At 40.2% G+C, this 20,992-nt stretch overlaps 1 protein-coding gene across 10 annotated transcripts in view; it reads left to right on the forward strand.

Annotated features, from left to right (window-relative positions):
• Nucleotides 1–20,269, forward strand: part of IGSF11 (immunoglobulin superfamily member 11) — a 199,470-nt gene extending 179,201 nt beyond the window's left edge. For 7 of the 10 annotated variants that reach the window (XM_072812098.1, XM_072812103.1, XM_072812097.1 and 4 more), the window contains exons 4-7: nt 237–392; nt 15,226–15,348; nt 16,156–16,306; nt 17,900–20,269. In XM_072812098.1, coding sequence (XP_072668199.1) covers nt 237–392; nt 15,226–15,348; nt 16,156–16,306; nt 17,900–18,344 — 875 coding nt within the window. In that variant the 3' untranslated portion in view covers nt 18,345–20,269. The remainder of the gene's footprint in view (nt 1–236; nt 393–15,225; nt 15,349–16,155; nt 16,307–17,899) is intronic. The other 3 variants (XM_072812094.1, XM_072812100.1, XM_072812096.1) reach the window with 3 other exon arrangements.
• The last annotated feature ends 723 nt before the right edge of the window (nt 20,270–20,992 follow it).

Consider the following 20,992-nt stretch of genomic DNA (forward strand, 5'->3'; position numbering starts at 1 on the left):
CTTTTACGTGTTTGCCTCCTGGCAGCTGAAGTGGTGGGTCCCCACACCTGTGCCCAAGTGAGTAGTACTTATGAGTAGTACCGGACGAGCCACTGGCCCCACTCATGAGGCGGTCTTCTGGTATGTGGTCTAGAAACTATTACCTGAGGCTCCAGTGCACTGAATGTTGATGTCTCCTTCATCATCAGTTGGCTTACAGTAAATGCATCCTTTATTCCTTACTCTTCCTATTGTAGTTCCCCCTTCTGCCCCACACTGCCAAATCCAAGGATCCCAGGATATCGGCAGCGATGTCATCCTGCTTTGTAGCTCAGAGGAAGGCATCCCTCGGCCAACTTACCTTTGGGAGAAGTTAGACAATACCCTCAAACTACCTCCAACAGCCACTCAGGGTATGTACAGTGTTGCTTTACCCATTTAATCAGTTACCGTGCAGAATTCAAATTCTGAGCCTCATGAAGTAATTAACTTTGATAGATTTTGAAAAATAACACACTGTATTTGTAACAGCTGAAAATTTATCTGGATCATTTTGCGTTTTCAATTTTTAAAAGAATTAAACATTTTCTTTCTCCTGTGCTGCCTTTATGAATCCCACCCAGTGGTAACTATAAATGGAAATTCCATTCCATTACAGGGAAGATTTAAAATAGCTACATGGTAGCTTCTTTGTAAAGTTAACTGTAAGATAATTCTTGAAGTTTATAATTGAGAATTCACTTCCTTCTTGAGGCACAACTGCCTATTTTAGTATGAGAACCATAAGCATGATCGTGAGAGGGTCAGTCATCCAGTTTTCTGCTTCAAGTCTAATTAGAGGATGAAGATGAGAAAAAGAATAGGAAAACGCCTCCAATCATGGGAGAACCAGGAGTTGATCACCCCAGACAGGTAAAGATGGAAGAGACATGAGTATTGTCGATAACTTTCTATATGTTAGGCATGCTAAAGAACCAGGCCCACCAGCCCTTTAAGAACCTGTAAATTTCCTGTGAGAACCCCAACAGTAATATTAATGGACCTTCCCATCATTTTTTAATTTACTCAGCCCCAAATTCATTATTTAAAAAAAACTTCTCAGTGACAGGGGCATAATAACTTCTGGCTTACTCTGATAATGATTACTGCAATACCATCGTTTCCTACTGATTGCAAAATTGCTAAAAGTTTCAGCCACACTGTGAGGTAAATAGATTTTTTTTGTGGACTAATTTGTTAATCTCACTATTTACATGTAAATGGCATGTTTAATCTAGCTCTTGTGTTGAAATCCTGAAAACCATATTTAAATTCCTAAATCAATCAATCAATCAATCAATTCCAGATTTTCCAGTAAGTATTTCAGTAACAGTTTACCTCTCTGGGCCTGTGTTGCTTTTTTTTTTTTCAACAGGGGATTAAGTAATCATTTCCAAGGTTCTCTGCATCAGCACTAAAATTCTATGATTTATGTTAAAAATTTTTCTGTGAAATATTGGGCTGAGTTTGAAATTACAAGTGTATGCTTAAAAGTGCTTCTTTGTATGTAAGTTGAGAAATATCTGTAGAAAGAGCCTATTGCACCTTCTTTGTCTCTGAGTAGATATATCAGTCGAGGTTTTTGATATCTTCTTTGCAACGTAAATATTTTTTGGTACTTTAGGGTATGAAAGTTGAACTTGAGTGCTCAAGATGAAAATGTTTGCCGTTTGTCATTCAAACTCTGGATTCTTTATCAGAATTACTTTGAATAACTTCATTTATCATAACAATGCATGTTAAGTGAGTCAGAGTTTTTATTTAAATTTACATCTTGGTACTGATATTAATAAAATAGATCTCAAAATAGCATATAATCCCAAAATAACATAGATTCTGAAAACACTTTACTAATATGTTTGCTGCTGTTTAAACTCAAGATGCATTCTCTGAGAAAATAATGTTTGACACCAGGGAAGGGTACTTCAGAAGTCACATTAGTGACAGGGGCATAATCTTTGGGGATTAGAATTGTCTTTGTGTGTTGGGGCTAGCTTGAAGGAGCTCCTTCTGGCCAAATCTGGGACAGTGTGAAAATTAAAATAAAGCTACCATCTATTGAATAAAATGAAAGTCCCTGAATCCTTGCTTATATGCATAAATAAATGGAGAGAAGGAAAAGCATTTTCTTATGGTAGAGTGCCAACTAATGTTTGTAGAAGGAATAATGGAGTTTGAAAATCACCATTGGTGTCTAAATAGTGGGCAAAGTTTGATGAGGAACAAGACATTTACATAGTTCCAAAGTGTGCCCCCACATATTTCTTATTAATTACTAAGAAAGAAAGAACTTTAAAATGGGGAGACCTGTCAATACTGCCTTAACTGAGTGATCAAAGCAAACATTACCAATACTGTTACAAACATATCCTGTGTAGGGATCCCTGGGTGGCTCAGCAGGTTAGCACCTGCCTTCAGCCCAGGGTGTGATCCTGGAGACCCAGGATCGAGTCCCACGTTGGGCTCCCTGCAGGGAGCCTGCTTCTCCCTCTGCCTGTGTCTCTGCCTCTCCCTCTCTCTCTCTCTCTCTCTCTCATGAATCAATAAATAAAATCTTAAAAAAAAAAAGATATCCTGTGTCTACCAATAGATATATGCCTTGAGGAGGACACAGCATCATTTCTGTGGTATTCTTGTCAAAAACACAAAATCTGAATCCAGTCATGAGGAAACATCAAACAGAGGTGAAGACAAAACTGTTCCAAATTGAAAGAGACTAAGGAGTTAAAATACAGTGCAGAATCCTGGATTAGATTCTATACAGGGAAAGAAAAAGCCATAAAGGACATTCCTGGTACAGTTGGTGGAATCCGAGTATAAACTGTATGTGGATCAGATGATACTATTGTGTTGATGTTAAATTTCTTCACTTTGAAACTTATACTGTGATCATGTAAAGAATGTCTTTGTTCTTAGGAAATATGAAGTATTGAGTTTGGCCCGTGCTTCTAAGGTCTGTACAACTGGTCCAGGTTTCGTTTAGTGTCTGGGCCTGTGGTCACAGTTGCCAGCCCCTCCCTCAGTGGTTCTTAACTGGGACAATTTCATTTGGCAATATTTGGAGACATTTTTGTTATCACAGCTGATATAGGAGGGTGCTACCAGCAGCTAGTGGGTAGAGGCTAGGGATGCCACCACAATAAAGAATTATCTGGCCCATGGGGCACCTGGGTGGCTCAGTTGGTTGAGCGTCTAACTCTTGATTTCAGCTCAGGTCATGATCTCATGGGTTGTGAGATCAAGCCCCACTTCAGGTTCTATGCTCAGCGAAGAGTCTACTTGTCCCGCTTTGTCCCTCGCCCTCTGCTCCTCCTCCCACTTCACTTGCTCACTCTCAAAATAGATAAAATCTTAAAAAAATAAAATAAAAAAGAATTATCTGGCCCAAACTGCCAATGAATGAATTACATTAATATATTTTCTAATGTTAAATATTCTTGCATTTCTGGAATAAAATCTATCAGTTGTGATTATTTTTTAATAGATTTCTCCATTTGGTATGCTAACATTTTAATAGAGTTTTTCCTTTTGTGATCATAAGTGAGAATGGCCTATGATTTTTTTTTTTTTGTCCTGTCTTTGCCCTGCCTGGTTCAATTTTGGTATCAGATTTTATAAGGGTTTCATAAATGAGTTAGGCAATTTTCCCTCTTTTTTCTATACTCTGAAATAGTATGAATAAGATGGAGATTATTTGATAATTTTATAAATTTGCCTATAAAAGCTTTGCCTCGCTGCTATGTTTTGTTGGTAGATTTTTGACTACTGATTGTTTTTTTAATGATATAAGTTTACTTAGATTTCTGTATCTTCTCTATTTTTCTAGAAAACATCATTTTGTCTGAGTTTATACATATTGACATCAAGTTGTTCATAGCATTCTCTATATGATATCAGGAGAATGTATTTAAGAGTGCAGGTTCTGGAGTCCAAGGACATGATGTAAAATCCTGGCTCCAGGGATGACTGGTTATGTGACCTTGTGCCTTAGTTTTCTTACATGTAAAATGGACACAATAGCAATAATAGCCTCACAGAGGTGGAATAAAATTAAGTGAAAACATACATAAAACTTTTAGAATAGCATCTAGCATGAATAGTAAGCACTTAATAAATACTAATGTTTGTATTATCATTATTATTGTATTAGTATTATTATTCTCATATATGTTAAAACTCTATTATATTCCCTTTTTCATAATTAATCCTGTTATTTATGCTTTTTCATCTTTATTTTTTGGATCAATCTTGTTAAACGAGCTTTCGAATTTACCTGTTCTTTTGTATACTGATATACATTTCAATTATTCATTTATCCATTCAACAGATATATCTTAGGTATCTACTAAGTTTCAGACACTGTTCTAGGTGTTGGAGACACAGTGAGAACAGAGTAGAAATGCTTCCCTCCAGAGAACTTATTTTCTAGTGGGTGGAGATTGAATATAACAAATCAGTAAATTGCAATTTATTATCAGGTGATATGTACCTTAATTTAAAAGTGCTTTATTTCTAAAGCATGCTAACCATCATCTGAGCTTTCAGTGAGTTAGAGTCATTTTGCTGGTGGAAGGTCTTGGCTCCATCTTGATGGCTGCTGACTGGGTGGTGGTTGATGAGGGTTGGTGTGGCTGTAGCAGTTTCTTACAGTAAGACAATAATGCAGGGAGCCACATGGATCCATCCTTCCTTTCATGAATGATTTCTGTGTAGCATGCGATGCTCTTTGATAGCATTTTACCCACCGTAGAACTTCCTTCAAAATTGGAGTCTGTCCTCTCAAACCCTGACGCTGTTTTATCATGTAAGTTTATGTCCTATTCTGAATCCTTTGTCATGTTTCAGCAACCTTCACAGCATCCTCACTAGGAGTAGATGTTATCTCAAGAAACCACTTTTTTTTTGCTGATCCATAGGAAGCAGCTACTCATCCACTAGAAGTTCTATCATGAGATTGTAGCACTTCAGTCACACATTCAGTCTCCAATTCTAGTTCTCTTGCTGTTTCCCCCATATCTGCACTTACTTGCTCCACGGGGGTCTTGAACCCTTCAAAGTCATCCATGAAGGTTGGACTCAGCTTCTTCTAAACTCCGGTTAAGTTGCTGTTTTGTCCTCTTTTCCTATGAATCATGAATGTTTTTCGTGGCATCTGGAATGATGATTCCCTTCCAGATTCAGATCCATTAGAGGAGTCACTAGCTGTGGCAGTAGTAGCCTTATGAAATGTGTTTCTTAAATAATAAGACTTGGAAATCAGAGTTACCCTTAATCCCCCTGGCAGAATGGATGTTGTGTTAACAGGCATAGAAACAACGTTAATCATGTTGTCTATCAGAGCTCTTGGATGACCACTGTCCATAGGGAGTGATCTTTTGAAAGGAATCTTTTTTTTCTGAGCAATAGGTCTTAACAGTGGGCTTAAAATATTCAGTAAAACATGTTGTAAACAGATGTGCTGTCATCTAGGCTTTGTTGTTCCCTTTATTTTTAAAAAATATTTTATTTATTTATTCATGAGAGACACACACAGAGAGGCAGAGACACAGGCAGAGGGAGAAGCAGGCTCCATGCAAGGAGCCCGATGCGGGACTCGATCCTGGGTCTCCAGGATCACACCCTGGGCTGCAGGCGGCGCTAAACCGCTGCGCCACCGGGGCTGCCCTGTTGTTCCCTTTATACAGGCATGGTAGATTTTATCATAATTCCAAAGGGTCCTAGGATTTTTAAAATGGTAAATGAGCATTGGCTTCAGCTTAAAGACACTAGTTGCATTAGTCCCTAACCAAAGAGTCGGTCTGTCCTTTGAAGCTTTGAAGCCAGTCATTGACTTCTTCACTCCAGTTATGAAAGTGCTAGATGGCATCTACTTCCAGTAGAAGGCTATTTTGACTACATTGAAAACCTGTTGTTTAAGTGTAGCTACGTTTATCTGAGCTAGATCTTCTGGATAACTTGGTGCAACCTCTCCATCAGCGCCTGCTGCTTCCCCTTGCAGTTTTATGTTACAGAGGTGGCTTCTTCCCTTAAACCTCATGAACCAACCTCTGCTAGCTTCCAACTTTTCTTCTGCAGCTTCCTCACCTCTCTCAGCCTTCCTAGAATTGAAGAGAGTTAAAGCCCTGCTCTGGATTAAGCTTTGGCTTAAGGGAATGTTGTTGCTGGTTTGATCTGTCCAGACCACTGAAACTTTCTCATTATCAGCAATAAGGCTGTTGCGCTTTCTTGTCACTCATGTGTTCACTGGAGTAGCACTTATAATTTCCCTCAAGAGTTTCTCTTTGTCTTCACAACTTGGCCAACTGTTTGGTGGAAGAGGCCTAACTTTTGACCTATCTTGTCTTTCAACATGGCCTTCCTCACTAAGCTTAATCATTTCTAGCATTTAATTGAGTAGAGTGTGTCTTCAAATGAATGAATGAATGAATGAATGAATGAATGTCATTGTAGGGTTATTAATTAGCGTGTCTCAGGGAAGAGGGAGACCTGGGGTGGGGGAGAGAGATGGGAATGGCCAGTCACTGGAGCAGTCAACACACACACATTTGTCCACTAAGTTTGCTGTCTTATATTGGTGCATTTCATGGCACCTTCAAACAATTAAAATAGTAACATCAAAGATCACCATAACCAATATTATAATAATGAAAAAGTTTGAAATATTGTGAGATTACCACAAGGTGACACAGAGACCCAAAGTGAGCAGATGCTCTTGGAAAATGGCACCAATAGACTTTCAATCCAAGTTTGCCACAAACTATCAGTACCTAAAAAAAATGCAGTTACTTGTGAAGTATACTTAGATAAGGTATGCCTGTATATAGAATGAGAAGCTTGCTAATTCTATTATTCAAATATTCTGTATCTTTACTAATATTTTATCTTTTTCAGTTATTTTATGAGAGAGATGTGTTCAAAAATTACACAGTAAGGGGACCCCTGGGTTCGTCAGTGGTTAAACATCTGCCTTTGGCTCAGGATCAAGTCCCTTTAAAAAAAAAAAAAAAAAGATTTTATTTATTTATTCATGAGAGACACAGAGAGAGAGAGGCAAAGACACAGGAAGAGGGAGAAGCAGGCTCCATGCAGGGAGCCCAACGTGGGACTCGATCTCCGATCTCCAGGACCATGCCCCTGGCTGAAGGTGGCACTAAGCCGCTGAGCCACCGGGGCTGCCCTAAATAAATAAAATCTTAAAAAAAAATCACACAGTAGGAATGTGATTTGTCACAATTTGGATTGGATTGTGGATTTGTCAATTTGTCCCTGCATTTATACTGATTTTTTTTAACCCACTCTAATCAGCCTGTGTCATTAGGTGCTTATGGGGTATTATATCTCCCTGATTTTTCTATGTTTAGTATGCATTTTTACGTTATTTTGATTGTTATTAAAATTTCTATAGTAGGTTTCTTGGGTTAATTCTTGCTAGTATGTTTCTATTTTATGGTTTACTTATTTTCAGGTTTTCATATTTTATGTTTTAGGTGTTTTGCTTGTAAGCAGCTTATGTTTGGATTTAATTTGGTGTTCAGTCTACAATCTGAGACTTTGTTCTTTGATTAGATCCATTTATATTAATTGTGATAATAAATGTAGTTCAGTTAATTTCTAATATTATATGTTTTTTCTACCAAGCTTCTTTTTTTAAAATTTTTTTATTTATTTATGATAGTCACAGAGGAAGAGAGAGGCAGAGACACAGGCAGAGGGAGAAGCAGGCTCCATGCACCGGGAGCCCGATGTGGGATTCGATCCCGGGTCTCCAGGATTGTGCCCCGGGCCAAAGGCAGGCGCCAAACCGCTGCGCCACCCAGGGATCCCTACCAAGCTTCTTTTACCTTTCCATACTATTTACTGATTATTGCAGTGTTGGTTTCATTTTTTTAAATCATGCCTTTTTCCCTTCATTGTTCCCAAGAAATCCTCTGTTGTCCTCATCCTTTCATAATTTAATACAGTGAAGAGAGATGATTAACCCTCCTGTTTGCTGCTTGTTGAGAACTCTGCAGAACTTAGTATGGAGGTCATAGATGGAGCAGGAGAGTGTCTCAAACATCACTGTAGTCCACCACTGTCATGTTCCAGGGCGAAGCCTGAGGCCCAGAGAGATGATCAAGTTTGCCCAGGGGCTACATAGAAAGCACTCCTATTCTTTTGCCACGTCTGGAGCCTCAGGAATCTGATTCTCCTTGAATTGCCACTGCTGAGTCCCTTCCCAGTGAGTGTTTCCATAATTCTTTCATGGGTAGAAAAAAAAAAAAAAGTTTTTACCCACTTCAGTTGCTGAATAAATAGCTGCTTATTTCCTCCTTATCAAGATACTATTCTCAGTGAAGGCAAATTTTTCCTTTTTGTTTTTGTCCTCTGACATAAAGAAGCAAGTCCTATGCAATGTTCAGTCTTCCCTCTTTAAAAAGTAAATACCAGCAATCGTCACAACCATATTGATTTGTTTATACAGTTGTCCATTCTATACATACATGTGTGTCTGTGTGCGTCTGTACACACAAAGACACAACCCTTATTTTGTGCAACTAAGACACAACCCTTACTTTGTGCAACTACTTCAGTGTAGTGTGTTTGGGAAAGTAGAGAGATAGGAAGATAGAGACGTATCTTTATTCTAGAGCTCACTGTCCAGTGAGGGAGACAGAGATAGAGAGGTAATTATAGTACTACTGAGTGTTGGATGCTATAAAAATGTTTACTATTAACCTTTATTTCCCAAAGAATCTAGGAAGAACTATATAGGAGTTTCCTGAACAGAAAAGGATCTTAAAGGATGAGTAGAAATTTTACTAGGGAAAAGGGGTTATTATTAGTAGAGGGAGCCATGCATGCAGAGTCTTGCACATGTAAAAGTTTGATGCTTTTAAGTGTGAGAAAAGCGATGAAGCTGACAAAGATTCGTGAAGGTTTGGCTAGAGGGGAGGTTGGAAGGTTCAGGTCCACATTGTGAAAGGTATTGTATAGCATTCAGGGAGTGTGGAGGTTGTCTTTGAGACTGTGGGTGTTCCCAGGCATTTATAAAGCAAGAAAAGTTATCCAGATCTGCATTTTAGAAGCAGCTGCAGCAGTCAGGGTGTGAGAATGATAGCCTGGCCAGAGATGGGAGACTTTGGTAATAGCTCCATCAAGGAATGAAGAGGGCCAGAAATGAGGCCCTTGTGACGGGGATGGAGAAGGGATGGGGAGATGTGGGGGGTGGGATTCAGGAGACACTGAAGACAAAAATCAACAACACACAGGGCTCAGAGAAGAGTCAGAGTCAGCTCAGATTTCTGTCGTAGGCCCATTGAATCAATAACAACTGTATTAACTCAGAGAAGGAATACTTAGAGATTTGCTGAAGGAGTGAGTGAGTGGTCCTCTGGGAGCTGAAATAATGATAACAGGTAGCATTTCTTGAGCACTAAATACCATTCTCCTTTGAGAATTAAAGCTTAACTGTCAACATAGAGACATGTTGATTCCAAAGAATCTACAGATGTCAAATTAAAAGCAAGAACACTCAGAGTCAGCATTTCTGGGAACATGGACAGAAGTGAGTAGGAGAGAAGCAGTCACGATCTAACCCATCTTCCTTGCAGCTGTTGGCCGTGTTGTAAGTGTGTGTTTGTGTCCCAGTCTACCGCTAATGGCGAGTCACTCTTGCAAGTAAATATTAGTAAGTTTATATACATAGTATATTTTATACATGCTGTGTGAGTGGTATTCTGGGAAATAACAAGTTTAAAAGCAAAGAAAGTCCTTAGCTTGGTAATTATGATGTGTGATTCCATGTAATGTTAATACTGCGGGTTCCAAATACTACATTATTCAGATATTGCCCACCAATGTCCAACATTATTTTCCAGTGTTTGAATGTTTGCTGTAGACTTCAGTTCTTTGCAAATACTTCAGTAGCAGAAATGCAAAGAAAAAGAGATGAGGAATGTTGGTTTGGAAATACACTGACATGAAATCAGAAATGAATTTAAAATCTGAATTGGCAAAAGCTGTATCTGTTTCGGTGGTAAAGCCAAAGCAGAGCAAAAGCAAACAAACAAAATATTTTCATTATTAAATTTAAAAAGCTAATAGGAGGGCAGCTCGGGTGGCTCAGCAGTTTAGCACTGCCTTTAGCCCAGGGCGTGATCCTGAAGACCCGGGTTTGAGTCCCACGTTGAGTCCCACATCAGGCTCCCTGCATGGAGCCTGTTTCTCCCTCTGCCTGCGTCTCTGCCTCTCTCTGTCTCTCATGAATAAATAAATAAAAAATCTTTAAAAAATAAAATAAATATACATTTACAAATATTTTTAAAAAAGGCTAATAGGAGGCAGCACATATTCTAATGTGCGACTAATGTATACTTTGGATACTCTCTTAATGGGGACAGAGTCTTTCCCTGTCTATTCTTCATCTACACCTCAATTCACTGAATATAAATACAAAAATGAAATAAAATTTTCCATGTCTGGAAAATTGGTGATGAGAAAAAAAAATCAAGATTATTGGATAGAAAACTTGATGCTACACAGTGTTTTAAATTTTTTTTAGAATGACAGCTTAAATATTAAGTATTTATAATATTATTTTTGAATTTTAAAATCAATTTTAATTTGGCTTTATTTTGTGATATTGTTCCCCCCCTTTTTTTACTATTTATTATCAAATATATCAGGTTGAGATAATTTTTTACATACTATTAGAATATATAATTTTGTCAGAATTGGTTCAAATAACAATAAACTGTGTATTCATTATTTTTTTTTTCTATGATTCAGGATACTTCTGAAACTTTTTTAAGATTTTATTTTATTCATGAGAAACACAGAGAGAGAGGCAGAGAGAGAGAGAGAGGCAGAGACACAGGCAGAGGGAGAAGCAGGCTCCATGCAGGGAGCCCGACATGGGACTTGATCCTGGGTCTCCAGGATCACGCCTTGGGCTGAAGATGGTGCTAAACCGCTTAGGCATCGGGCTGCCCTTTAAAAAAAAAAGAAAAATTATTTATTTATTCATGAGAGATTGAGAGAGAGAGAGGGAGGCAGAAACACAAGCAGACTCCATGCAGGGAGCCCGACGCGGGACTCAATCCCAGGTCTCCAGGATCATGCCCTGGGCTAAAAGCGGCGCTAAACCACTGAGCCACCCGGGCTACCCACTTCTGAAACTTTCATATAAGAAATGACTGACTGTTTATTATTATGGCCACTTATTATTCCAAAGTACTTAAATCATATAAAAGTATAGAATAATTCTTGACTTAGGAATTCTTATCTCTCAACCTCAGATCCTGAGTATTAATATCTGTTGGGGATTTGGAGACATCTGACATTTTCCCAGTTTCTTAACTGATTTTTCATATGACTCAGAAAAACATATAAATTCCCCAAGTGATGCCAGGATGGAATTCCTCCATGGACGCTTTACCAGGCACTGTACTATGCCTGTGGCATGAATTACCTCATTTTGTCCCCACAGCAACCCATGATATGCTGGTAGCTCTGTGTTACCCATGAGGAAATTCGCTGGTAGTTGGTAGGGCAGACCCAGCCCAGGTGGTCTAAGCCTAGAACACCAGCTCTTAGTGTAGCATCCCTCAGGCAGTCAGAAATACGGTTCTGGGCCTAAGGAGAATGGATGGACGTGGACATGGACACTTACATTTATTTCCCTGTGATTCTGAAGGGCATCCTAATCCAGCATCCAGCTGCGTGGTTGGTGTGGGATCCAGTGTGGCTGGGAGCTGACGCGGTGGGCTGGGATGGCACGCGTGCTTTCCAAACTGTGGTTGCACATGGTTGGACTTTACCTATCCTTAAAGAAGATCGTAAGAACATTTGCTTTCTAACTTCAGTTCAACAAATTACTTCTGCACCAGAGCAGGCCAAGTGAAGTGACAGATTGAGCTGAAGAATTAGTCCTTTTTCACTTAAGAAAGAGCCCTGTGCTTGCTAGCAGACAGGGCTCCCGTCTGCTCTTTGCCTTGAGCCTGAGAACAGCCCTGTCCTGCTTGTGGCTAATCCTCTCTCACCAATGTGCCTCCTTCCCTGCTTCCATTGTGAGTTAGCCCTAGCGTGGTACGTCAACCAGGGTTAGGAATACTTCGTTCTATCAGTCTGCCCGTGGTCTCTGTATCTAGAGAGATGCAGAACGGTGACTTCATCTTTTAAAAATAGCCCTTTAAAGCAAGAATCTTTAAAGTTTACCTCTTTCTACATGCCAGAATGGTGCTTAGTTCAGCTGTTAAAAGTCTCCCAAGTTATCTCTATGAAAATGTCAACAAAATTACTGGTTTGGTGTGAGCTGATCAAATTCCTAGAATTTCAGGGCTTAGGAAAACAGCACCACAGTGTGTGGAACGGTGGGGTGAGTTGCCCAGAGATTATGGTCTTCTTGCACGGGGACATCTGGTAATGTATTGAAGAGGGAGGTGGGCAGATGGCTTAGTTTAATACTAGCAGCAGTGGAGCATTGCATGGTTAGGAAATATCCTGTAGGTGGACCCTACACAGTGTTGTGGTGTAAAATGCCTTACTAGAACGTCAAGCACACGTTTGATGCCTATAAGCTTCGGACATGGCTAGACCTGATTTTATAGATTGCTGCTACTTCTATACTGTGTAATCTTGAACAAATTGTGTAGCCTCTCTGAGCCTTTTCACCTTTGAAAAGTATGGAAACCTAGGAGTTTTGTTTTGCTTTTTTAGTTTTTTTTTTTAATCTGAATTCCAGTATAGTTAACAGTGTTATATTAGTTTCAGGTGTACAATACAGTGGTTCAACACTTCCACACAGCGCCCAGTGCTGATCATAATAAGTGTGGTCTTTGATTCCCTTCACTTATTTTACACATCCCTCAGTTTGTTCCCTAAATAAAACCTAGGATTTTGACAATTAAATGATACCTATGTAAAACTCAGTACAGCTCATATGGTACACAGTAGACCCTAAAGAGAGGGGAGCTCCTTTATTTACTGAGCGCTTTCCTGTGTGCCAGGTAATTTCTATGGTTGATGATGCAGTGATGAACAAGACAAACTCAGCCCCTTCTTCCTTTTTTTTACTTTTCTTTTTCTTTTTTCTTTTTTTTTTTTAAGAGAGGAAAAGAATGCTGGAGAGGGGCAGAGGGAGAGAGAGAATCTCAAGCAGACTCCCTGCTGAACACAGATCTCAAGACCCTGTGATCATGACCCGAACCAAAATCAAGAATCAAACAATCACCTGAGCCACCCAGGCGCCCTGCCACTCCCATCAGGGCCATCTTTTAATAAGACAGGCAAAAAATGTCAACAAATGGTGTTAAATGCCAGCACTAGATAATACACGGTGCTGAAGTGCACATAAGAGGGGTGTTTAATGGTTTAATGAAGGCCTGGCAAATCAAGTACAAAACACAGGAGGAGAAAACACTTTCCTCCCAGGCTGGCCCAACTACTGAGTGAATTCACTGAAAGGCTCTCGCACATCGGTAGCCCTCAGAGTTTTTTGGGTTTTTTTGTTTGTTAAGGAAAAGGAAATAATAACACAGGTATAAACAAAGTAACCACCAAATATGTTGACTTGGTGTGTCCAATACAATTCAGACGTCCAAATTCTTCAAGCGTCATGTTCTGAATAAGCAAGATGCCCATCTAATATTGGATTTGACCCTTTAAATTTCCCATTAAAAAACAAAAACAAAAGCAAGGAAAAAAATGTCCTTTCCTTGGCTTGTTTACTTAAGTTAATTCCAGAAAGGTACTCAATAAATATTTACTTCTTAAATGACTTAACCAATAAATGCATGCAGTGCTGTGGTTAGGTCTGCTTTTGCTGACTCGCTTCCTCTGCCTCCGCCTTTGCTCCAGATAGAAACGAAGATTGCAGCAGAAACAAGATAATGTTAGTTTCTTGGAAAAACAGCCCAGGGTAGGGGTAGCTCCGGGTGTTGCCCTAGGAATACATGGACTTTGTGCCATCAGGATGCTTTCTACTTTCTCCTAAATTCGCAGCTATTTTGAGTGATTGAGAAGGGAGGCAGGGAAGCCTAGAGCTTAGATCTAAGACAGCCCCCCATCTAATTCCAGTTTTGTGTAACTAGCTGTGTGATCTTATTACTCACTTAAAGCCCCAGTCTCCTTACCTGTTCAGTGGGATTAATAATAATACCTCATGGCGTCACTGTAAAGATTAAGATAATACTATAAAAGCTTAACCAATGCTTGGCACATGGTAATAGCTATTAATCTTAGTTTATTGTTCCTGTGATTTACATTTTGTTTACAAGCAATAAATAATCCGTGCTAATGTTGATGAATTAATAAAAAATGAACTACTGAAACATTTCTGGGTAATATCAGCGCGGTGGCCTTGAAAATGCGCTGCTCCTCTACGACACGGCGGACCGGCAGTCCCAGCTGCTTCCTCCAGCAGCTGCCACTGCTTTGCACCCAGTTTGCTTTCACGGGGGCTGCTCCCAGCCAGTGACCAGCACAGCGGTCGGCTACACAGGCCTATTCCTGCAAGCTGTGACTGCTTTACCAGGTGACTTCAGCTCAGAGCCTCCCCCATCGGCCTGATGGAGTCTTCTGTAACACTGGGCAGCAATCTGAGATGCTCCCTGCCTGGCCCTCCTTCACCACCACCCCCACCCTTCACAGGGTCCAGACCTGCACTGCAGTCTCAGGCACCCCCACCCTCCCCAGCTTCCTCTCCATCTCCTGTCCTGGAATTTCTTCCACTAAACCTCTGGCTCATCTGGGTGTCTTGCTTTGTGAAGGATCCAGACTTCCAGTTATAAGGGTCGTTGGAAGTAACGACCCCTGGAGCACGGAGTGGATATTTTCTCCATCAAGTCTAATGAGTTTTAGCTTCATCTTTACATTTATCGCGTTTCCTCAGAATTGAAATTTGGTGTTACTGGTCGTAAATTCTCCAGGACAAACTGGAGGAAGTTTGTCTGTTTCCTCGGGGAAGGCCACTCACATTTAGGACCTCCGACTAATCAGCAGATTAAGTTGTGAGATTGCACTCAATTAGGACCGGCCTCCACGTCTCCGTGTCTTTAACGTGACGTGATTTTCGTCTTTTCACGAACCAAAGAAATCTCTTTGGCAAAGGCTATGGATGGCTCTCCAGTGTTTATTTTTAAATTTTGTCTCCTGTTGATTTCTTTGGTTCTCTTAATGCCTCCCCCCCACCCCCAACTGCTCACTTGATTATGATTTTTGTGACAGACCAGATCCAGGGGACAGTCACCATCCGGAACATCAGTGCTCTGTCTTCAGGCTTGTATCAGTGTGTGGCTTCTAATGCCATCGGAACCAGCACCTGTCTTTTGGATCTCCAGGTGATTTCACGTAAGTATATACAATTCTGATGTCGACTCTGGGTCTGGAACACCAAAGATCTTTGTTACACCAGGAAACGAAGAATTTCTCTGGATTGTTTTTAGGTCATTTGAAGATTAAATAGAAATTCTCTTGGTTTTATTAATTATTGAAATGTTTTATAAATGTGTTAGCATGCTTTTCAGCCTCCACACTGTGACATCTTCTTTATGACACAGTATCTTTCTCCTCCAGATGATTAGAATCAAATTGGTCACTTGTCTTCAAGTGATTGCATAGTGCTGTAGACATTATAGAAACTTACCATGGTCTCATGGCCACAGCAAGACCTTCTTGTGTTTTCTCCTAATCCCTTTATATCTGCTTAATTGTTAGGTGGCCATAAATAAACAGTGCAGACATTTTCTCTTTATTTGAGAATTCTGGGTTATTTGAATTCCACTTAAAATAAGTAGTGATCTGGTTGGGCTGAGGTGATAGTTATTGCCAGGGTTCTTTTGGGCGGATCACACAGGTGGGCATCTTTGGCCTGTTCTGCTCTAAGTGTAGCTCTACTGAAGTGGTGAGTCCTGTAATGCTCGTTCATTCAGCAAGTGTCTGTGAGCCTACGGTATGTTAGTCCTAGCCACTGAGGACACGGGTTAACTGAGATTTAATTTTATATGAATGCAACACTTTAGGCAATTTTGTGCATTTTAAGAAGATTCTGTGGTGAACTTACATATTTATGAAGTTGTATGAGTGTATGCTATTTCTCTTTCTCTCTCTCTCTCTCTCTTTTTTGTTCTTTAAATCTACCTTAAATATATTTTGCAGCCCAGCCCAGGAACATTGGACTAATAGCTGGAGCCATTGGCACTGGTGCAGTTATTATCATTTTTTGCATTGCACTAATTTTAGGGGCATTCTTTTACTGGAGAAGCAAAAATAAAGAGGAGGAGGAAGAAGAAATTCCTAATGAAATAAGGTTTGTGTATCAGACAATTTGTCCTACATGGTCATTGTCTGTATTTCTATTAATTTTGGCAGCTAAGATTTCTTTGCTAATCCAGTGGCTGTGATCGCCAAGACCGTTACCAAGTCATCTTTTCTTCTGTGTTGTATCACTTTTCCTCATGATACTGCTCAGCGTCACTTACTGGATCATGAAAGGGGAAGAGGGTCTGAAATGTGCCCAACCAGGAGGACACACATGAAAATTTCCTTCACCTCCCATAGCCCCAAGATAGGTGAGGTTAAGGTGGCTGCCACAGTAGAAAAGTTAGTTTAGTAAAGAAATGTGTTTGACATCGGCATTTATAATAGAAGCTAGAAGGAACACCACAAGAGCATACCCGTACCTGTGTGCACAGAGAGGCCAAACAGTATGGCTTGGTGTGAGAAACAGGTCAAAGATATGAACCTCTTCAGAAAATAATGTGAAAATCACCTTTAAAGAAAATTGACTCTTGGCATATTGTAGGGTCGGGGAGTTCGAGCTCAGTCTCATACTGTACCATATCATATCCTTGTTGAGAATGCTTTAAGGACTGCAGTCTACTTAGCATGAGCCACACAGCCCTTCAGGATCTGACCCTTCCCTGCTTCCCTGGTCCTCTGACCACATCCATGATCACTGGTGATCCAGTCTATTTTGTAGCCTCTCATGCCTCGGGATCTTTGCTCAAGCCTCCACCCTCTTCCTGGACCAAACTACTTCCCTTTTTATCCATCTCTTCGGTAAATTCCTTGATCTGATTCAAGACCAGTCCAGGCATCACTTCCTCACAGAAGTTGACTCTAGTCCCTTGTCCAGCCTTTCAGACTTGGAGATGTTCTTGGATTGATTGTCACTCTCGTTTGGCCATAGGCCTCTGGGGTATAGGAGCTGTGTCTATTTTTTTTTTTTTTTTTTACATAAAACATCTAGTAGAATGCCCAATACTCAATAAATGTTGAATGAATTAGTTAACAGCTTAGGTTAAATTAGTGACTTCTCTTAGCCTCTTGTAATTCTTAAGGGTTTGGTCTGTATGCAAGGATAGATTTCATCCCAGCATAAGATCACTGAGAAAAATCACTCATCAGCACACCACAGTGAGTTCTCAGACCCCCAAAAAGTGCAATAAAGTCAGGTCAACTCTTAATCATTTTTTGAAGTTCCTCACACCCACAGCTTGTTTTTTTTTACAGCAGCAAGCTCAGTGGATTTCTTTAAGGTCTATTTTCCTATTTAGAGGGGGAAAAAAAAAGTTATATACACACAGATGCACATACATATACACACACATTTTTTCAGTTATTTTGGAAAGTATAGTCTGAGAGATGTGACCTTAACTTTTCTGCCCTTGGCTATTGAGAAGCTGAGGGAACATTTTTCTTGAGCGTTGTCTCAAAGGGAATGAGTGTTAGCCGAGGCCACCAGAACTGATGTTTGCTTTCGTGGTAGTGTGGTCTATCCTGAGGGTTTGTATCTCACAGACAGACTGGGCTTAGCAGAAGAAGAGAGAGTCCTGGGCAGGAGGGTAGGGTGACATTCAAGTAAATCCTGACGACAACTTTATATTTTCCTCCTTTTCAGAGAGGATGATCTTCCACCTAAATGTTCTTCTTCTGCCAAAGCATTTCACACCGAGATATCCTCCTCAGAGAACAACACATTGACCTCTTCCAATACCTACAATAGTCGATACTGGAGCAACAATCCAAAAGTTCCCAGAAACACGGAGTCATTCAACCACTTCAGTGACTTGCGCCAGTCTTTCTCTCTCCACTCAGGCAATGCCAATATTCCATCCATCTATGCTAATGGGAGCCACCTGGTCCCAGCTCCCCATAAGACTCTAGTAGTGACAGCCAACAGAGGGTCACCCCCGCAAGTCATGTCCAGGAGCAATGGCTCAGTCAGCAGGAAGCCTCGGCCTCAACACACACACTCGTACACCGTCAGTCAAGCAACACTCGAGCGAATTGGTGCTGTCCCTGTCATGGTGCCAGCCCAGAGTCGGGCAGGGTCCCTGGTATAGCACCTGAGCCGATAAAGTATTCAGAAAAGAATCAGTGGAATGCCCCATGCAGGGAGAGGGTGGGGTGAGCAAGTGCTGGGAAAGAAACACTTTCCTTACATAAGGATACTACTAAAAAGCACAAAGGAAAAGGCAGTGCTGTTACCTGGCCAGTGAGATTTGCGAAATGAACTGGAATTCTTCATCCTGAAGACTCGTTTCCCCACTACAGATGTCCCAGCATTCTATTAAAACAAACTGGATCTCAAAGATGTGCCAAGCCAAGGAAAAAGATATAAGAGCAGAATAACACTTAAAACCCAAACTGCAGTCCGGATGGGCTTATTCTTTAATTCATGCCTAACTTAATAATTTTTCAGGAGACTAAAGTGCCAGGTGAAGTTTAAATAATGAAATTATTTAAAAACATAGTTGTCTTTAGGAAAATTAATGAGCAACCCTGGGATCGTCACCGTTCCCTCTTTATCTAGAGGGCTTAATGGGCATGAATGGTTAATGTTGGTCCCAACAGGGCTGGCTCTTGTATCATAGAGTCCAAACTTTTTTTACACAAACAAAATTCAGTAAGAAATGGGGGAAGACAAAAGAAACTTCTCTGAGAAGCCCATTCATATTTATTTATTTATGTCTTCCTGAACCATGAATTTCATATTTGGAATGTTGCTATATTGACAGATTCTTGCCTGTCTGTGTTTTTCTAGGGTCTGTTCCAGGTCCATGACAATTACTGTTCATTATTTCCTGGAAAAATATTTTTTTAAAAGAAAACTATTGTTTTTTTTTTTTTTTTTTTTTTAAAGAAAATACATGAGGGGCATAGGGCTGGGAAAGACAAGAGTGTTATTAACAGCATGTTCAGTGATGGTGTTGGTCGAGCCCTGCGGGAGGCCCATGGTGGGAGGGAAAGAGCTGGGTGCTGTGGGCCGCACAGGAGCCGGAAGGCAGGTGGGAGGGACTCGGGCCTTCTTGGCAGCCTCAGAGCCCGGCTGTCCAGGGCTCCCTTCCTATCACACCAGGTTGCTCTTAATGAGGGCACCACCCGATGCCTTTTGCACTGAGGTAGATAACTTTCTCCTTGTTTGACAAGTGGAGGTTAGTAGGTTGTTACAGGGAGGGCGGCAGTGGTTCTGTTGTTGTTTCCAAAATAACTATTTTTGCAAAAGAGATAAGGGTAAGACAAAAGGGATGCCTTCAGGTGTGCCCCTGGGTGAGTCTGCCCTATGTTTGTCACAGCTCAGGGTTGCAGTTTTGCCCAGATGCATTTTTACACCACTGTAAAGAAACTTCCTTCTGTGATTAATGACCTGGCTTGGCTGGCCTTGGAGTTCACCAGATAATTTACCAACTCCCCACTCTTGTTTTGTGCTGTGTGGATCTGGGCATACTTGTATCGGGGACTATCTCGCCTTAATCACACTTTAAGCAGCACAGAAATGATTTCGTCCCAGAATCGTTCTCTGAATTATTTATGAGGCCAACCTCGTGGTTCGATAAGAGCATCATTCTGTTCCCAATGTTGTCTCTCACTCCCTCTTCGCACTATGCCTTTTGCCCTCTTTTCCTGCGAGCAGAGCCATCACAGGGAGTGGCTTCCTGATTTTCAGACCCATTTGAATAAATGGAAACCAGCAGCTGCTGGGGACACTGTTTTCTGGGAGGGCTAAGCTCAGAACCTAACCAATTGCAGCCATTTCGATATTGATGAAATGCTGAATTTATGTTAGCATTACTTATTTTTTCCATGTGATGGTTCTTGACTTTGTAAAAATTTAAATAAATGAATGTCTATACTTTTTATAAAGAAGAGTGAAAATACCGTGACAGAAAAGACACTATCAGATGTTGTTTAGAAAGCATTTATCTTGCATTTGTTTATTCTTTCTAATTATCTAAAATTCAATAAAAGTTTATTCATATAAAAACAAGTCGTCATTTATTATCATAATACATTGATGAATTTCTGAGTTTATAGTGTTCTATTTAATGTTATAAGAATTCTCCATTCTGTTAAGTAGTATTCATAATAATTTTAATGAGCGAATAGTACTCTTGTTAGAAATTTGAGTCCAGTTCTCATGTGTATGACCGAAGATATAATGACCCTTTCCGTGTACTGAGCTATTTTCATATTTCCCAGTCTGAAGTTCAGGAAGACAAGGTCCATGACTGTTCTTTTTCACTCTGAATCCCTCATCTAGACAGTGCCTAATACAGGTGGTGAGTAGGTGAATGACTGATGACTTCTGCACTGGAGTTGCAAAGTTCCAGTTCAGAAAGTTATGGTTATGATTGCAGCTCTTGGGATATACTGGATCATTCTTTTGTTTAAACTTTTTATTTTTTTTTTTAAGTAAGAGTTGGGCATTTAACCAACTGAGCCACCCAGGAGCCCCGTTTTAACTTTTTATTTGAGATCTATATATTTATACAATTTTATATTTATAATTATGTAGTTATATGCTGTTACCAGAAATAGTGGAGACTCCCATAAACCCTTCATCTGATTTTTCCAAATGGAAATTTTTCCAAATGTCTTGCATGTAAATCATGCAGTATCACAGTATCACAAATTGACATAGATGCATTCTATCAACCTTACTCATATTTCAACAGCTGTACATGCACTCCTGAGTGCAGTTTATGTATTT

Source organism: Canis lupus, chromosome 35, assembly GCF_048164855.1.
Source record: "Canis lupus baileyi chromosome 35, mCanLup2.hap1, whole genome shotgun sequence".
Classification (NCBI taxonomy): domain Eukaryota; kingdom Metazoa; phylum Chordata; class Mammalia; order Carnivora; family Canidae; genus Canis; species Canis lupus.